Source organism: Dermacentor albipictus, chromosome 2 (genome assembly GCF_038994185.2).
Source record: "Dermacentor albipictus isolate Rhodes 1998 colony chromosome 2, USDA_Dalb.pri_finalv2, whole genome shotgun sequence".
Classification (NCBI taxonomy): Eukaryota; Metazoa; Arthropoda; class Arachnida; order Ixodida; family Ixodidae; genus Dermacentor; species Dermacentor albipictus.
Genome location: NC_091822.1, coordinates 26,303,948 through 26,322,090, shown reverse-complemented (window position 1 = coordinate 26,322,090; position 18,143 = coordinate 26,303,948). Strand labels below are relative to the sequence as shown.

The 18,143-nt window shown below is 45.9% G+C and overlaps 1 protein-coding gene across 1 annotated transcript in view; it reads left to right on the top strand.

The window, feature by feature from the left end:
- LOC135897909 (uncharacterized) overlaps positions 1-18,143 on the top strand; it is a 433,838-nt gene that overhangs the window by 399,801 nt on the left and 15,894 nt on the right. Inside the window, exons 18-19 of the mRNA XM_065426601.2 lie at positions 11,495-11,628; positions 15,322-15,384. Of these exons, the coding sequence (XP_065282673.2) occupies positions 11,495-11,628; positions 15,322-15,384 (197 nt within the window). The remainder of the gene's footprint in view (positions 1-11,494; positions 11,629-15,321; positions 15,385-18,143) is intronic.

Here is an 18,143-nt window from a genome sequence, read left to right as displayed (position 1 = left end):
CAATGCGCGCGTGGCGCGCCATCTGTCGGGGCCGCACCGTACATGGAGAGGAGGGGGTCTTCTGTGTTTGCCGCAAGATGGCTCTGCGTGTGCGGAAAGCGCAGAAGAAATGCAGCGGAAACGCACTTCGCTACTCGCGTAATTGCGACTTCTGTAAGTTACATGTTGATAATTACCGATATACACCGCAGTATAATTTTCCACTGCTCGTTTCGAAGGTAACGCCGCATTCACTAGAGCCGCGTTTGTACCGTTTGGAAGCATCGAACTCGTGGCTGAGTGGTAGCGTCTGCGTCTCACACTCCGGAGACCCGGGTTCGATTCCCACCCAGCCCATCTTGGAAGTTGCTTTTTATTTATGCAGTGCCTGCAGTGATTTATCGCTCACGGTCAACGCCGCGGACACCGACGCCGATGCCGACGACACCGGCTTTTCTGCGACACGAGCTCCTTAACGCTATCGCGTTAAAAGTCGCACTTCCTGGGCTGTCCCCATTGGGGAACTATGTCACGGCTGTAAACGGCTGTAACGGCTGTAACGCCTGTAATGACGGCGTTACAGCCGTTAATAACGGCTGTAATGTAAACGGCTGTAACTTCGCCAATTTTTGGTCCAAGAGAAAGCCAAACATACCGTTGGATTCAGCAAATTACGAAGAACAACGTGGAAAAATAGCGGGCTTGTAGAGGCAAAGGAAAGCTTAGAAATCGAATAGCTGTCCTAGAATGCACAGCGTTGCTCGTGTCTTTTGTCATGTCTGGCTAAATTTGGCGGATTAGCCGCTTCTTGCCTAAAGTGGCCCTGGAACGCTAAAAACGGCTCGAGAAGACTCCTGAGTGCCTAAGGAAGTGAAGCATGCCTCCTTTGCTTGAGGGGAAGGCTTTTCAAGCAGTTGACGACTGTCTAAAGTTTGGAAACTTCAAAATGCTCCGAGGCATTGAGAAGAAGAAATGTGATGCATCCAAAAGTGAAGAAACTCACGGAACTCTGCCAGCTGGCAGCTCTGTCTTAGAGCCCATGGCAAAAACGTTCCGCCCCACTTCATTTGGTGGAGAATCCGTGTCAGAAGAAAGCTAGAGTAGCAGCTCAAAGAAACTCAAGCCAAACAAAAAGAAACCGAAGGAGAAATTGCATCCCAAGAGGATGCTCCTGAGGATGTGCATGAGGATGAGCTACCGAGAAAGGGGAATGGTGCGACTGAGTACAGCCAACCAAAAGAACCAGGACTCCATGAAAGAAGACAAAGGCAAAACGAGGACTTTGATGAAACCGAACAGGAAGACGGTGTTTCAGGAGTAACCACATGGGATGGCGAAAGTGAGCCCCAAGCTAAAAATGACGGCAACCAAGAAGAAATATTGGAAGCCAACCCCGAAGAACACAGAGCTTCCCAGATCTCAAGGTAACCAGCAAAGGTGACAAATCTTTCAAGACTTTCAAACGTAGACAGAACTACAATGAAGGCGCTGATCAGGATTTTGACCCTAACGGGGGGAGACGAAAAGGTCGCGCAAATGATTGAAACAATCCCCACAGAAAAGTAAAAAATGAAAACTATCATCATGGAGCAAGCACAAGAGATTGCGTACCAAACAGGGAGGATTGAAGAGCTCGAGTGCAGGTCCTCGGATGAAAGAATAGAAAGAAAGGAGGATTCATTAACAATAAAAGAAGAACGTGTGTCAATAGAAGCAAGCCCAAGACCGACCTAGGCCCTTGTCGTCTCGTCTGGGTCACTACAGAAAAATTAAGTTGCCGCTCTCATCAGAAAGATAGTTGATCCTGTGACGCTTTGTTTGCAGGATGCGACAATGAGAAATGGGGGAGAAGGTGCTGTGGTTACGACCTCATCAAAAAGAGCTTGTAACAAGCTTTTTAACCATTTTCAAAAGGATGCTGATCTCAAAAAGCTGACAGCAAAGTTGCCTAAAGAAAATCGACTTCAAATCAAGGTTGTCGGACTCAAAGAATATACAGACGTAGAAACTCTCCTAGAAAGAGTAAACACGCAAAACCATCTGTCCTCTACTCCAGAGGACATCGAAATAAAAAATGAACTGGAAAAGAAGACAAGGAATGACAGTCGTCTTCGCCCTAAACCGCAATGGTGTATCCACCATCGGAAATAGTAGGTTTTTGAACATCGGTTGTTCAAAATGCTCTATCTTCGACCACATCTTCCCCAGGTCCATTAGGCGTGCCTCCCATGGGCACACGGCTTTTGAATGTGACTGGCCTTCTCGTTGCGCCAACTGTGGACAAAGAGGACACCAATAGAACGACAGTGAGGACGACCCCCAATGCAGAATCTGCGAGGGTGAGGAATCCAGGAATTTGACCATTCTATGATGTATTGGGAGCGTCCTTGTTATGTCTCAAAAATTGAACTAGAGAAAACGAGAATCATTGGACGCCTTAACTTAAACTTTGGACCGCAAACATGGCTTCTAACGCTTTCAACACCAAACTTCGAACACATCCTTGGTCAGACACATTAGACATCATACAAGCAAACTTAGCACGGTCATATAAAGCATCAGAATCACTAAAATTTTATCAAGAAGGACATAGACAAGACATTTCTGTAGTACAGGGACCATATGCATTCGCGAATAATATAATTCGATTCCCTATAAAACACAAGATTATAGCATATAAGGTTAATCCGGAAGGGGCAATAATTATCCACACTGAAGAAATAATTAGCCTTCCAATTTTAGCAGAAGATAACATAATAGTAATGAGAATAAAGTTCTAAAGCAAATACATTTTGTTACTTAACTGTTATTTGCCGCCTAATGGGGATAATTCACGATACTTAATTTAAGTGCAACTGCAAAGTCGTCAAACCTCACTACCGCTGTCGTCCCCAATGCAGAGAGCAGAAAGGCAAAAGAAAAGGGAAACGGGGATTTGAATTTCAAGTCATGGTAAAACGCGCACACACAAGGACCAGTGAGGAGTACACAACACAAGCGCGTATTTCCAACTGATCGTGTGTTTACAAACTGCATCACTCCTTCAGGACGTTACAAGACCGAAATGGCGACATCAGGAGGCCATACACAGAAACTTTGTTTCATTGAACGACAGAAAAACAGAAGGTGTGCTGACGCAGGAGCCTTTCAAATGCAATCTGCTTCAATTATCTCTCTAACATCCCTTTTGTTATTCTGGCTGCTATCCGACACATGTTGAACAAGGGTTTACACGGCTTCTTGTTCTGTATTCCACAGTCATGACAATGTACAGAAAGATTCCCATCGAGGTAATTACCCACTTTCTACCTGTGTTCTAGAAGTATTTCATTAAGACACCTTCCACTCTGACCGATATAGACTACTATAGACTATAGATTATACTATATTATATAGACTACATAGACTATAGACTAGACTACAGACTATAGATATATACTACTGGCCTGGCTATTTCAAAGACGTAGAAAACTTTGTAAGATCATGCGACGCCTGCCAGCGCTCTGGTAAACTATGAAAAACATGAAAAGCTCCACTAGAGGTAGTGCCCTTAATAAAAGAACCTTTGAGACGACTTGTAATAGACACGGTAGGGCCTCTACCAAAAACAAAAACAGGTTACAGGTACTTGTTTACCATGGTGTGTCCGGCTACAAAGTTTCCAGAAGCAATCCCTCTGAAAGAGCGCAGCTCCACTGAAGTAGTAGACGCACTTTTGACAGTATTTGCACGAGTTGGGTTTCCAGCTGAAATTCGGGCGGATCAAGGGTCAGTATTCACCAGCGCACTGACTTCCACATTTTCGCAAAAGTGCGGGGTAAAGTTAATACACAGTTCTGTCTATCACCCTTAGTCAAACAGTGTAGAGAGGTGTCATTCAGTGCTTAAGCGAGTTTTGCGTGCGCTCTGTTACGAGCATAAGGAGGACTGGGAGAACTGTCTGCCGGCAACATTGTTTGCTTTGCGAACGGTTCCACATGAAGCGACAGGTTTCTCGCCAGCAGAGCTAGTGTATGGGAGAACACTCCGTTCTCCACAGAGAATGTCAAGAGAGATGTGGGAGGATAAAAGGGAGAGTCCAACCGTGGTTCAATACGTGCTAAATCTGCTGGAACGGCTAAGTGCAACCCAAGAAGTAGTCGGAAAGTACATGGGAGTAGCTCAAGAGAACGCCAAATTCTATTACGGCAAGAATGCGAGGCTTCGTACGTTTAACGCCGGAGACCAGGTAATGATCCTCAAACCTTCAAGAAGAAGCTTGAATTTCACTGGGACGGGCCCGTTAAAGTGTTGCACAAACTTTCAGATACTAACTATGCTCTGAAAATGCCCGGTTGCAGGAAGGAGGTGAGGATATATCACTGCAATTTGATGAAGCCGTATATAGAGCGGTGCGGAGTCGTTAACTATACCATCAAAGAGCAGGATGGCACTAGTACCACGTTTAAGGAGTATAAGGCGCCCTCCGACTCTCAAATCGGCCTAGAAGAAGTAGTAAAACATGCGGTAAGCTCGCACGCTCTAAGACCCGAGCAGCTAGATCAGCTAAAAGGGGTGTTAGCGGAATATATCGACAGGTTTAGCGATTGGCCAGGTAGAACCGAACTAATAACGCATGAAATAGAGCTGACATAAACCGAACCCATAAGATCAAAGCCTTGCAGGGTATCTCCAGGAGAGAGAGAAATTATGGAGGCAGAGATACAGCGCATGCTAGAGTTGGGAGTTATTGAGCCCGCTGAGAGTGACTACACGTCACCACTAATACTGGTAGAAACCCCTAACAAGGACTCTCGTCAGTGTGTTGACTACACGAAGTGAAATTCCATCACTAGGGATCAGCTGTACCCGATACTCAACATTGAGGACCGAATTGAAAGAGTTAACGCTGCTAAACACATTTCAACTATAGATCTCGTGCGCGGGCGCTGGCAAGTTCCCATTTCAGAAAGTACCAGCCGCTATGCCGCATTCATCTCACCATTAGGCACTTTTCGCCCTCTCGCTGAAGAATGCGCCGTTTAGCTTCTCTATGTTGATGGATATTGTCCTAAAAGACTTGCAGGAGTTCGCCTTGCCATATCTGGATGATGTAGCAATTTTTTCGGACAGCTGGGAACAACACGTATCGCACCTTAAACAGGTGTTCTCACGGTTGAGGGAAGTGAAGTGTAGGTTAGGTTGTTCGCAGGTTACTTATCTGGGCCATGTTGTCGGTCAGTGCATGAGACGGCCGGCCGAGCTGAAAATAGCTACGATTGGAGAATTTTCTCTGCCGCGCACGAAAACAGACCTTCGTTAATTTTTTGGGGTCTTCTGGGGTACTATCAAAGGTACATTCCGAATTACTTGCAAATGGTAAGTCCATTAACGGACGCCCTCCGAAAGGGAGCACCGAGTAGCGTTCACTGGGATAAGGACAAAGAGAATGCTTTCCAAAGTTTGAAAACGCCATTGGTTTCTCGTCCTATGCTTCGCGCGCCAGACTACACAAAGGAATTCATAGTTCAATGCGACGCAAGCGACATAGGTATGCGCGTGGTACTTAGGTCGGCGGCGATAACGAGGAGCATCCTATCCTCTATGCCAGCCGTAAACTAAATGTAAGAGAGGAAGCCTACAGCGCTTCAAAGAAGGGATTCGTTTGTTTAGTTTGGGCGGCCCAGAAGTTGTGTTATTTGTACGGAGCGAAATTCATCTTCAAAACCGACCCCTGTCCTCTGACGTGGCTCAATCAAATGTCACACAAAAATGGCCGCATGCTCCGATGGAGTCCCACTCTCCAAGAGTAAAACTTCTCCGTTAGATATAAGAAGGGAAAGTTGCATAGCAATGCGGATGGTTTGAGCAGGCTAATTTCAATTCTACGTTTGAGGGTCCCGACTAAATTTTAGGGTTACTAGTGTTAATTTGGTTAAGCCAAGAAGATCCCCTCTCATTTAGCAGGATTCCTTCCATGATTGCGGAATATTTTAGCACGATATTGCTTCAGAAATCGGCATAGCGAAATGCAGCATTTTTGTTTCTGCACTTATGTTTTATTTGAAGCCTAGTGGGTCTAAAGTGAGAACCAATGTACGTCATCTCGGCGCAGAGCCGTGTTGTGGGGCTCTTTTTGCAGTTGCCTGTCTTTGCTGGGTGTTTTGGGGCGGTGCCATCATTGCACAAGTGGTTACTGCGAGCCAAGACATCATACCCTGGCCACCAGCCGTTCTCTTCCTGCCCAGCGGTTATCTGCGCTAGACAGCCGAGATTTTCCGGGCCATGGAGGCACTGTTCAGAACTCCCAGCTGCATTGCAAGTTTGCCAGCCATTTGCGCCAGTAGTGGCAACCTCATTTTGGAACCCCGCCGCCAACCTCTAGCCACGGCGTGACTAAGTCAACTTTATGTCGGGAACAATACGCGCGCTCTCCACTCTCCGTCGCTTCAGCTAGGATGCGTTTGACGAAGCAGGCTTTGTGCTGAAACCTCCACCGTCACGCTCTAGCCTCGTCGCCGTTGTGACTGAATGAGTTCGGCGGGCCAACTAGTGTTACCGAACTCTCCAACGCGGACCTGATCTGCTACGGCTGGGGGAGTTGCCGCGGGAACGTCGTCGTTCCCGCGTCGTCGTCGTTCCCACACGCCGACCAAGACGCAAGACAATGTGCGGCGCGGTCGCGCTACCCGGGTCGGCTCCGAGTTCTACGAAGCGCCTCTGACGTCGGCTCCGGACCATGCACCTGTGTGTGTGTGTAATCCATCACGGGGAGAGGCGGCGCGTTTACTATGACTGGACGAATGTTTTCCGTCCACTTGGAATCAAGGGAGGACCGAGTGCTTATAAGCCGCTGTTGTGCGGGTGCTCGAGACACTTTCTTACGCAGTCATGCTAGACTGAGACACTCTCTGAAGCAGTCGTGTTAGACTGACGTACTTTCTCTCACAGTCATGCTAGACTGATGAACTGCATATAAGTACTGTAACTAAACCCATTATCCTCGTTCTCGACGAGAAGCAGTCCTTCCCTTCATCAACGTCCTCAGCATGGATAAGTTGGACGACGGCATGGGCCAGCTACCTTCTAATTCATGCCACACTTCAATCTTGCGACCGGGTTACGAGCGATAGGATTGAGCCCCCAAGTAAGATAATTAAGATAACACCGAGTAAGATAATTTTACTTTGGAAGATGAGACCACGTTTCTCTGTGACACATGATCAGGCCAGCACTTCGCTACCATCTTTGCACTGGATATTAAATATCGTCGCTATATCAGCGCGGACAGTATCACAGAAAATTATGCCACGCATTTACAACGCTAGTCTGCTACCTATGAAACCGCAGGTGCAGAAAGCATAGGCTTCATATTGCACTAGTGCTGTGAAATAGCTTCGTGTAGGTGATTAGGGCTGCCATTTGCTACAGCAAGGAAAGAAAAATGGCGACTTCTTACACTAGCTGCACTAGTGTAGCCAGTGCAGGTAAAAAAGAATAACCCTAATCTTTCAATCCGCCTCATGCACTGGTACTACTAGCGCTAACATGAGGCTTCGCGGAGATGCTTTCTGTATGTTCACTCACAGGCGCTACCAATGCGCTAAGAAGAAAGCGCATTTCACTTACTCTGGCGCTTCCTCGGCAACGACAACTACCGCCATCCTTCAGCTATGCGCAACAATGATTCCCGTCTCTTGAAACGCTCTTGTAGGTTTTGATCCCTTGTATAGTCTCCCTCTACGCTTTTGAATTTTTTCGACTACCGAGCAATAGGGATGGGCAAAGCAGCTCACTTCAGTGAGCGGCTAGGAACAGCTCACCTTGCTGAAACGAACGGTTCATTTGAACGGCTTAGCGGTTCACTGAAATATGTAACATGTGTTATACCGCGCACCGCTTCCTCCCTGAGTTGTCTTTTTCTTTTTATGGCAGCTCGCCCCCTCCCCCCTCTCCCTGCCATGCGTATCTTGCATCGTTTTTTTTTCATTGCGATGAAAATTATATGGACACTCCATGCGCGTTTCTGCCGTCGTCGAAATCGTGAGGTTCTGTGTCAAGCCGAAGGGCAATAAAACACATAAAATATTTGCGCGGAGACACGAGGGCAAGCCGAGAAAAAACAAGGACGAGCGCTAACTCACAAGTTTATATTCCAGACACGTGCACGAATAAATAGGAAAACCGATAAAATAGTCGCCACGCGCAGTGTCCTGTATCCGTGAGTGAAAGCACGTGCTGGTGAGCCTTGTGATCGCAGCTCAATCTCGCGCAATAAGTGTTTGTCTTGAATAAACTGATCCTGATACCGAAGAGAGAAAGTGCGCCGTCATCCGTCATGCGCATGGCTCCGGTTGGAGGGTAGGAAGGGAGGGGGGCATGTTCTTCGACGGGCAGCCTCTACGCTCCCCCCCCCCCCCGCGCTTCGGGTTGCTGTATATTGAAAGTAACCTGTGACGGGAAAAAGGTCCGCCGGGCGCAAGGGGAACTGACGGTTGCGGCTCAATATGGAGGAAAGCGGGGAGGCAACACGGGAGGAGGGAGAAAGAGGCGGCTTCGACTCCGCCAGATATTGCGCAGTTTGCAAGGGAGCGTGCGGTCGCGAACGCCGTCTCTTCAATGGGATATGCAGACGGCTCATAGTTTGTGCGCGCCGTGTTCTCGCCGCTCTTGCGCCGAAGTGGTAGACCGCACGAAGGTCCCTTCGCTCACTGTTGCTGCCGCGCTTGCTCACACCAGCCTTTCCGAAGCGACTGTCAGCGCTCATCGAATGTGATGTATTCATGTTAGCTTGTGCACGCTGACACTATGCTAGTTAATTTGTGAATGTCAGCGCTCATCGAATGTCATGTGTTCATGTTACTTGTGCGCGCTGACACCATGCTTGGGTATTGAGTTTGCAAGCGAATGTTTCAAAGTTTGAGCGGTAGATAAGCCTATGCTTACTTGGCATAGCTATCTACTAATTTGCTCTCGCAATCGATGCTTCGCCTGTCGAGCGAAACTGTGACTTTTTTTTTCTTGAGCGCTCACGCGATACTGGTGATCTTGCGATCATGCGCCGGGACAAAAAAATGAAGTCTCATTACACAACAGATCATTTGCTTCGTTTTATGACGTGCTCAGAAGTGGTTGATACAGGCGACATTTTCATGACTTCACTAATTAGCATAACTGAAGACCAGGACGTAAAGTTTACGTACAGCTGTTGTCTTTATAGTCACGGAAGACTTCGTCTTCAAAGAGTTTTTGCGTCAACGCACAATTCGCGATCGGTGATAGACGTGGTACATCGTTTGAGCAGCAGCAGGCAACAAACGACCCATCCATTACCACCGAAGGCGTCTTCTCTCTTCGGCTGCATGGGTGGCCAGACCATCCAGTGAACAGGCGGTGCCAGTGAGCAGCAGCGGTGTCGCGCTGCTCAGCCCCGTCTGTGGCGAGTGGCGCGACACTTGGAAGGTGGGAAAACTGCGGAACTTAAAGTACGAGCACATGCCGTCCAAAGCCACACGTATATTCATAATTCGCCATTTTTATTGCCCAGGAAGGTGCAAGCGTAGTCCTCGATGATGTTGCGTAGTCCACGATAACACGCAGGGGTGTACACGTCATGTTATTTGCCTAGTCTGCGCTGAAATGCTATACAATTCGCATTTCAATACGCCCAACAATGGCAACGGTCAAAAGAGACAGAGACAGTTATTCGCTTTATTAAACCCTCATCATCAGCAGCCTATGCTCATATGTCAACGGCAGGACGCAGAACCTCTCTCCTTGCAATCCCCAATTTCTGGATATATTTCTTGCGCTAGCCTCTGGAAATTTCTTAATTGCATTGCTGCACCTCCATTCTGCCGTCCTCGACTCCACTTCCCTTCCCTCGGCATCCATTCTGTAACTTTTTGCAATTGTCCACCGGTTATCTACCCTACGCATCACATGGCTTGCCCAGTTCTATTTTTTTCTCTTAATGTCAACTAGAATAATGGCTTTCCCCTTTTGCTAACTGATCCACACCACTCTTTTTTCTGTATCATACCGTTACGCGTAACATTTTTCGTAACACCGCTCTTTCCGCGATCCTTGTTCTCCAGCTTCTTTGTTATTCTCCAAGTTATTGCCCTATATGTTAGCATTGGTGGAAAGCAATAATTGTAAAGTTATCTTTCTAACGACAGTGGTAAGCTCCCAATAAAGGTTTGGTAATGTCTGTCGGATGCACTCCAACCTATTTTTATTACTCTGTAAATTTCTTTCACAGGATTATGGTATCCTGTGAGCAATTGACTTATACAAACATACTCCTGTGCATTATAGAGGCTCACTGGCGGTCATAACATTGTATTTTCCTTGTATTTTGCATATTAATCTTCAACCCCACTCTTGCGCTTTCTGCCGGGCGGCACAGGTATAATTCAGCTGAGGCTTTTCGTTTTGCTACAGGATCACTTTGTGTCATAGCTTCTCTTTGTGAACGTTGAAAGACGGCTCTGCTTTGAGTGAACTGCCAAGCCTCCTTCCGGCTGTTCATGTCTTTGTAGCAAGATGCATTTATGGAGGTACATCCTTCAGTTCGGCGAGTTGGTAAAGTTGTGCTACCCTTTTTGTAACACGCAATGATATGTTGACCTTTCTTGTGGTGACAACGTATGAACCGGCGTAATGAATCCTCTACGTGGGTCACAAAACGATCCAGGATGTTTTCCATGATGCGTTCCGAAGATACGATGGGGTCGAAAATTGTAGTTAACTACCAGCGGAAGGTCCACCTAGGTGGTTGCTGAAGCCGTACTGCAGTTGTCGCCTTTGCGCTAAGGAAGCGCACCCATCTGACCACAATGTAGTCATCTTCTTTTCTGGCGTACTAGGATTTATTAAGCAGATGTTTGTGATTTAGGGTAAGGATGTTGGAGGCCCAAAAGGTCATGGCGTAAACTGGAACCCTCTCTTTACTTTGTATCGCACGCCATTATTCTCCCAACTTCACGGTCATCCTGCTCAATGCCCATGAACCGCCACAAGCCCGACGCCAACTTTGATTTTATGCAATGAGTTTCGATAACAACGAATATCTACAGAGCTTTTCACAAGCTGCAATTTTGCGTATGCAAAATTAATAATTGCGAACAACGAGCTACTACTTTGCTACTTACTACGTTACTACTACTGCTATTACTACTACTACTACTACATTAAGGCTGGCGACTAGGCGGTTTTTACCAAAAACCTAGTTCTCTCAGGTGCAAGTTGATTTTAAGACTCAGTACGCTGATCCACTCCCATCACACCGTAGAGGAGTATTGCTAGATTCAGAGCTAATTCGCAAGCATTCGACAGGTATTCAGCAAAACCATACAATACAAGAAAATGTAAAAGTAAGTATACTGATCCACTCCTATCACACCGAAGAGGAGTATTGCTAGAGCCAGAGTTAGTTTGCAAGCATTCGACTGGTATTCAACAGTACAAGACGAGACGAAACAATGATGTCTAAGTGGGGAACGTTTATTTAATTGTTCTTTTTTCATTTCAGTCCTGTCCATGAGCAAGGCAACCAGAAGGGCCTACGAACAGGAGCCTTCGAAGAAACCAGATTCCTTGCCGTCAAAGGGCGTCGACGCAATTTCATCTTACGTGATGAAGCAAGTCATGTGCTTCAAGAAAGCGGTGAGTGAGCATTTTAACGTAGTCCTGAAGCCCAAGAAAAATTTTCCGTTCGCTTTGAACTTGCCCCTTTTCAAGTGAAGCTTGCATTGGCTCACAAGTTTTGATGGCGTTGTGATCAAACCAAAAACCCAGTTGTTCCCGCAACAGAACAGCTGCAGGAAAGGACGGTTTGGTAAGTTGACTGCTCTACCAGCGGCGGAGCGTGGGTCATTAGCAAGGATTCCAGTTGCATAGGCGTGCGCTGACGCCACGCGCCCAACCAATCGGAGCCATTTCGCTTCCACTGAGGAAGAAAACTGCAGCAAACGGTTTCGCACACGCTGTACGGGCTTCGTTTTCGTTCAGTTCACTCTCGAAAAACGGATGGGACGCCCACGCGTTGTGCGTTCCCCGAACAAGAAAGAAGGCTTCGAAGAGCAGCGGCGAGAACTCGCCCGTGAAAGTACTTGCCGTCGGCGCGCCGATCCAGCCGTTACAGCCGCCCGAGACCAAGCAATCCGACAGCAACGAGATGATCGCGAACACTGGCAGCAGGAGGCCGAAGCGATCCGGCATCGTTGCCTTTGGGTCAGTTAACCGTGATGACAGTCAGGTGCACGCACAAGCTTTGCTTACCCCTATTTTTCAGTAGGGGGAGGGTTGGTCATATTGGTTAAATTGCCCTGCGCAATAATTACGACTGCCAGAACAGTCGATCAGCTCTTCCATCACTTAAGATTTTTTTATTGTAAAGCAGGGTCGCTATTCAGGCGCCTCAGTGCGTTCCGAAATTAATGCAGTACCCTCTGTGTTCCTGGCTACAGTGCGGCTTGATTTACTCCAAGCATTCATATCGCTAAGTCATAATGGCATTAGATACATGGGACTGACAAAAAAGAGTGGCGCACACGAAAGCTAACTTGTAATTTATGGCCTCCACACAGGCGGTCCGTAGAGCATGCACAAAGCTAGTCATAATTGATCGCTGCTCATTGATAATACGTGGTCATGATCATGACACGCTATATTTAAAAACACATAAATAAGAAAGAACAAAAACAAATAGAAGCAAGCCTCAAACGTGAAAGAATTAAGCTGTTGAATATGAACAACTTACATAGTGCACGCCTTTCAAGCACCATCTGCAGCTTAAACAAATTTTAAGTCGATAAAGCGCAAGGCCTTAACAGAAATTCGGCCTCAGCATGTCAGACCCTTGAAAAGGCTTCTGTTGTTTCCATACATTAGCTCGCTGAAAACTGTCCATGTCTTTCCATTTGCACTGCAACTGGAATATTATGATATATTGAGCTGAAAAATGAGTGCTCCTTGGGCTAGAAAAAAAAGCCGCGTTCTTCTAAAGTCAGTCAATGCTCAGAGCCTGTCCGAAGAAGCTGTGCTGTCAGAAAATGCTATAAAGTATTCCAGTGATGCCCGCCACAAGCAGCCTGATTTGCCTAGCTGTCGTACGTACCGGTTCTGCGGGAGAGAGGTCGGTTTCAAAACAACACGATCTACACGCAATCAGGCGTTGTCATCCTTTGTGGGAAACACGCTGAACAGAGGGCAGGAGATTGAAATTAACCCTGTTGTGAAATTTCGAGGATTTTCTGTACTGCACCTTAACTTGATGGTCACATTTGTTGCAGTTCTTTGAGAAAGGCACGGCTACACGGAGGGCACTGCGAAGCCACCAGCACTTTGTTGGTCGGTTTAGTAGCTGCCGCGCGTTGCATGTGGACATGACTTTCGCAACTATGATTTCATAATGGAACTTGCATGCACCTTTTTATCTCATAAAATATTGAGTGAAACAGCAGAATTGTCCTCCTCCCCTGCATCTGGTAAGCCCAACACACTAGATTTCTTTGCTAAAAAGTTACATTTTTATCCTAAAATCACATTCAACCTTATTGGCCACTTCTGCGGTGAAACACAAATAACACTTGCCCTTTTGATGCCGATGGATTCGTGATCTAGTGTCCGCTTATCTAATGCTTCGAAGCTACCAGGCAAATCAGTGGTTGACTTCCGACACTTGTAGACTTTGCAAGGGGAGGAACGGTCATTCGGTGTACGAGTATAATCAACTATATTTCTTGCATTCTGCAGTGTGATTTGGTTTTTCACCTACCGTTTACAAAAAGCTTAGTATAAAAATGTATAAGAGCGTCTTTTTTATGTGTGGTTAAAGGCAGTAGCAGTTCGGTCTAGACCTCCTTCGCAACAATACTGTAGTAACAAAAAAATACAATTGAATAGAACAAAACAGAGCCTTCTACGTGAGAAATATAAGGTTATGTCCTTTCAGGTATCGTGCATTCAGGTATCGTACCAGCAAACGCAAAGATGCATTCGCAGGCATGAGTGCGCATAAGTATCCGAAGGAATCCGAAAAAGTACCTGAACGTTGACATTTTCAAGCCTGCAGCTGTTCAGGCAGTCTTCTCAATCAGCAAACCGGTGGCTTGTCCCAATGTTTCCAGTTGAAGAGCTAAACTGTGTTCCCATAAGAACGAAAAATGCTTGAATTTGCTTCGTTTATAAAGCCCACTCTCTCCTTGTCTCTGCCACCGAGCAAATACTAGTTGCACTAGCGATCGCGGATTTTAAACATACATACATCCATAGAAGTACCAAGCGGATGCTCTACTCACTCACGTAATCATAGCTAAGTATTTACGAGCTCCTAACGAGATTCGGATAGCTTTTCACACGGCAAGCTCTCACACATGATATTGTTACACGAACGAAGGAATAAGAACTGGAGACTAATTAACAATGTCTATTTACAAAGGATAATGCAGCGCCAGCCAGTTCAGCCGGCAGTTCGACAGGGTGCGTAGTCTTCGATGGGGCGCCTGCGTGCGTCGGCCACGCGCAATATGCATGCATCATTATACCTCCACGCAGAGCAGCGAGCGTTCTTTATTAGGAAACGTGCGTTGCCCCGGTGTGAGGGCTGTTTGAATGCCAGGTTAATGGACTGCGAGAACCCTAGCGGGTTATTTCCTTCACGTTTTTTTTTCTTTGTGTTTCTTTTTGTTGCCCATATTTGGCTCACGCGAAGTGTGTACTTCGTTCAGGAAGGTGTCAGTCACTGGGATATTCAAGTTTGCTTGTCCCGATTTTAGCGAGCTTTTAGCGCATAGACACACATCATGTGGTAGCTAGAAATGGTATTAGTTCTTGTGTGTGGAATAAAGTTAGCAGGCAATACACAGGCCGGATGTGTGACTGTAGTTACGACTTGTGTTTTACGCGCACAACACCTGCACAGAATTGTGCCTGCTAATTGTTCAAATATAAACGCATATCGTTGCATCTGTCTGTGCAGTTTAGTCAGACAATAAGCGTATACACTATGAAGAACACAGACGCAACGTTGTGTCTATACCTAAGTTGTAGCAGTAATTCAGTACTCAGCTCAAACATTCCGTGACTTATGCGTATTTTTAAATTAATCGTCGATGCTAAAGGTAGTAGAGAGGGAAGTGGCTCAATGTTCGAACGCAAAACAAAACACCGTGAGTGATGAAAAGGAAGCAACACGTTTTCAAACAACCCTGTTAGTGCATCCGGAAAGCGTTATTCATAACGAATAGATGCTATATCGGTGGAGGCTTGATTTCACTCATTTTCTACTACGCACAGAAACAAATTCCGGGTACAGATTTATTTCACGCAAATGTATTTATTTTTTATTCTTAATAGTATGGACAAGACAGGATGTGGGACCTCTTCTATGAAAAGTCTGCTGTGCAGCTGGCCTACCAAGTAAGTTCTGAATGTCTCATTATTGCACAATATTGCATGTGAATTCCCTCCCATGACAATTTGCACAAGTTCGCTATTTTCATCTTTGTCGCTAAGATGTTTAAACGTTTCTCATAAAATAAGAGGCAAAAAAGTTTTGATTCTATCCCATTTAGCTCACACACATTGCGTTATGTGCAGTATTCAATACTATAATAATCCTAAGTACGTCTATTTCAGCGTCTACTGTGCGATAAGGCAAAAGCACATTTTACCTCAATCATATGGGAAAGGTCACGGTCCCCTGAACAATTTTTTTAGATCCTGATAGAGTTCTATGCGCCAACACCAGAGTATATTCTCCGAACATTTCTTGCACATGTTCAATGAGTTCTAAATATGGTTTACTGTCAGTTTTTATAAAAGTTATCAAATCACGACATCCAATTCTGCAATGATTGGATTACAATAAATACCTAATGATCAAAAATAACAAAGTGTAAGGGTAGTTCACTGTACTTATGTTTAATAGCGTGGCATTGTAACAACATAGTGATTTTCGTGCAGTAGAAAGAAGTAGAGCATTATGCAACAACATTCAAAAGCAAATCGACGATTTCCGCCAATTACCGCTGGTGTTCTTGTTTGGCGATACGCTGTATACCGGGTCATGTTGTGAGGAAGGTTGGAAATACCGGAAACCACTTTTTGATGTAAAAATGAAATGAATAGCTTTGATCAGGCAGCGCCAAGTGAAAAACTTCACTAACAATCTTTTTCACACTATGCGACTGTTAATATTGCAGCTGTTTAATTGATCGCACGTAAATTCAATATGAAGCCGATGTCACTTGTCAGTGAGACGACAGAATGCATCACGCGCTTTAGAAATCGAGCATTTCTTTTCGCCACTTCTCCAATCTTACGATTCTTTCATTTTTTTGTGGTATAAAATCAGCAGTGCATATTCTTATATGTTTTGCAATAAGAAAGTAGAACCAAAGAAAAAAGGAGAAAACATTTTGATGTTAGGAAGCGTCAGTGGTGTTTGTCTATCGTTACCGAAAGCTGCAGCAATTTTCGTGCTGAAAAAAAAGAAAGAAATACATGTGTTTTTCAGGAAATAAAAAAAAAATTCATTCAAGAAAGTTCCTGTGCATAAATATGTAAATCAGAATGCAGCACTCTAAAGTCGTCCCTGTTGTAACCTTTGTGAAATTTCAGCTATCCTGAGCTACAGCGCCATATAACGTTTGAAGCACTGCCGTTGCGCTTAGCTTGCCGAGTGGCGTCGCGCATGCAGTACTGCACGAGCGGCGCCACTCCGCATGTTAAGCGCAACCGCAGCGCTTAAAACGTTATATTGCGGTGTAGCTCAGGATAGGTGAAATCCTAGCTGAAATTATCAGGAGGAAATTGATCTAGCCAACTCATTTATTGCGCCTTACAGATGCAGGTTTACTAAATATCAAATTGAGTGCCCAAGGATCCCAATGTCGGTTGAGGGCGCAGGTCATAGCAGTGTGACATTATGAATTTCTCAAGTACAGAACGGCTTCGAGTGACATAACCAATTCATTATTCGGTTTTCATGTTAAGTAAGACAATATGACATCATGGATGAATCAACTCAAAAGCTTCTCCTGAGTGCTCCACGACCGCTATACTTCATGCGACATATACAGGGTGTGTCCGGAAAGTAACGCAATTATTTTTTTCCGGCGCCGCTATTGAACGTACCACGATCAGATTACTTGGGTTAGGCGGGCGGAACGTTAGTTCATCATCATTGTTTAGTGCAGTCTGCTCCAAGCTCTGGGAGCGTCAGGATCGCTGTTCAGTGCTCTGTCACGACGCGCGATGGCAGCCGCACGCGAACGACGGTACGCGTTCAAGTTATGTGTCAAACTCGACAAGAGTCTTGCCGATACATACCAAATGATTCAGCAAGCCTACGAGAATTCTCATTTGTCATATGCTCAAGTTTCAAGGCGGTTGAAGGCGTTTAAAGGGGGTCGAGAAGATGTGGATGATGAACCGCACTCTGGACGGCCATCAATGAGCTAAAGCTACGAAAATGTGCCTCGTATTCGTGATTTTTTGAACACCGACCATCGAATGAGTGTGCGGATTATAGCAAAGACTCAGTATTCCGAAAACCACCGTGCGCGACATCGTAAGCGACAATTTGAATATGCGGAAAGTGTGCGCTGACGACCACAAGAACTGAGTGGTGATCGTGAGTGAACTTTTGGAACGCGTGCAAATTGAACACTACGTTTTGGACTGTCATTAGCGGCGACAGAACGCGGATATTCGAGTACGATCCTGAGATGAAACGCCAAAGTTCCGAATGGCACACCTTGGAGTCCCCTCTCCCCAAGAAGGCAAGAATGAGCAAGTCGAAAGTGAAAACAAGGCTAATTGGCTTTTTCGACGCCGAGGCTGTGGTTCACAAAGAATTCGTAGCCCAACGGCAGACAGTGAACGCTGCCTACGGCGTGCATGTGCTCGAGAGATAGAGAAAAATGGTCCTCCGCACGCGAAGAGACATAGCTGATACCTGTCAGTTGCGCCATGACAACACTCACAGCCACAATTCTCTGCGCGTACGGGAATTCCTCGCCAAGCACAAATTCGAGACGCTGCAGCGACCCTATAGTCCTGACCTGGATCCAGCGGACTTTTTTCTCTGCCAGATAAGCAATAGCGTCCTGAAATAAGTCCGTTTTTGGACCATCGAAGCTATCCAAACCACCATGACAAAGGTTCTTTTCGTT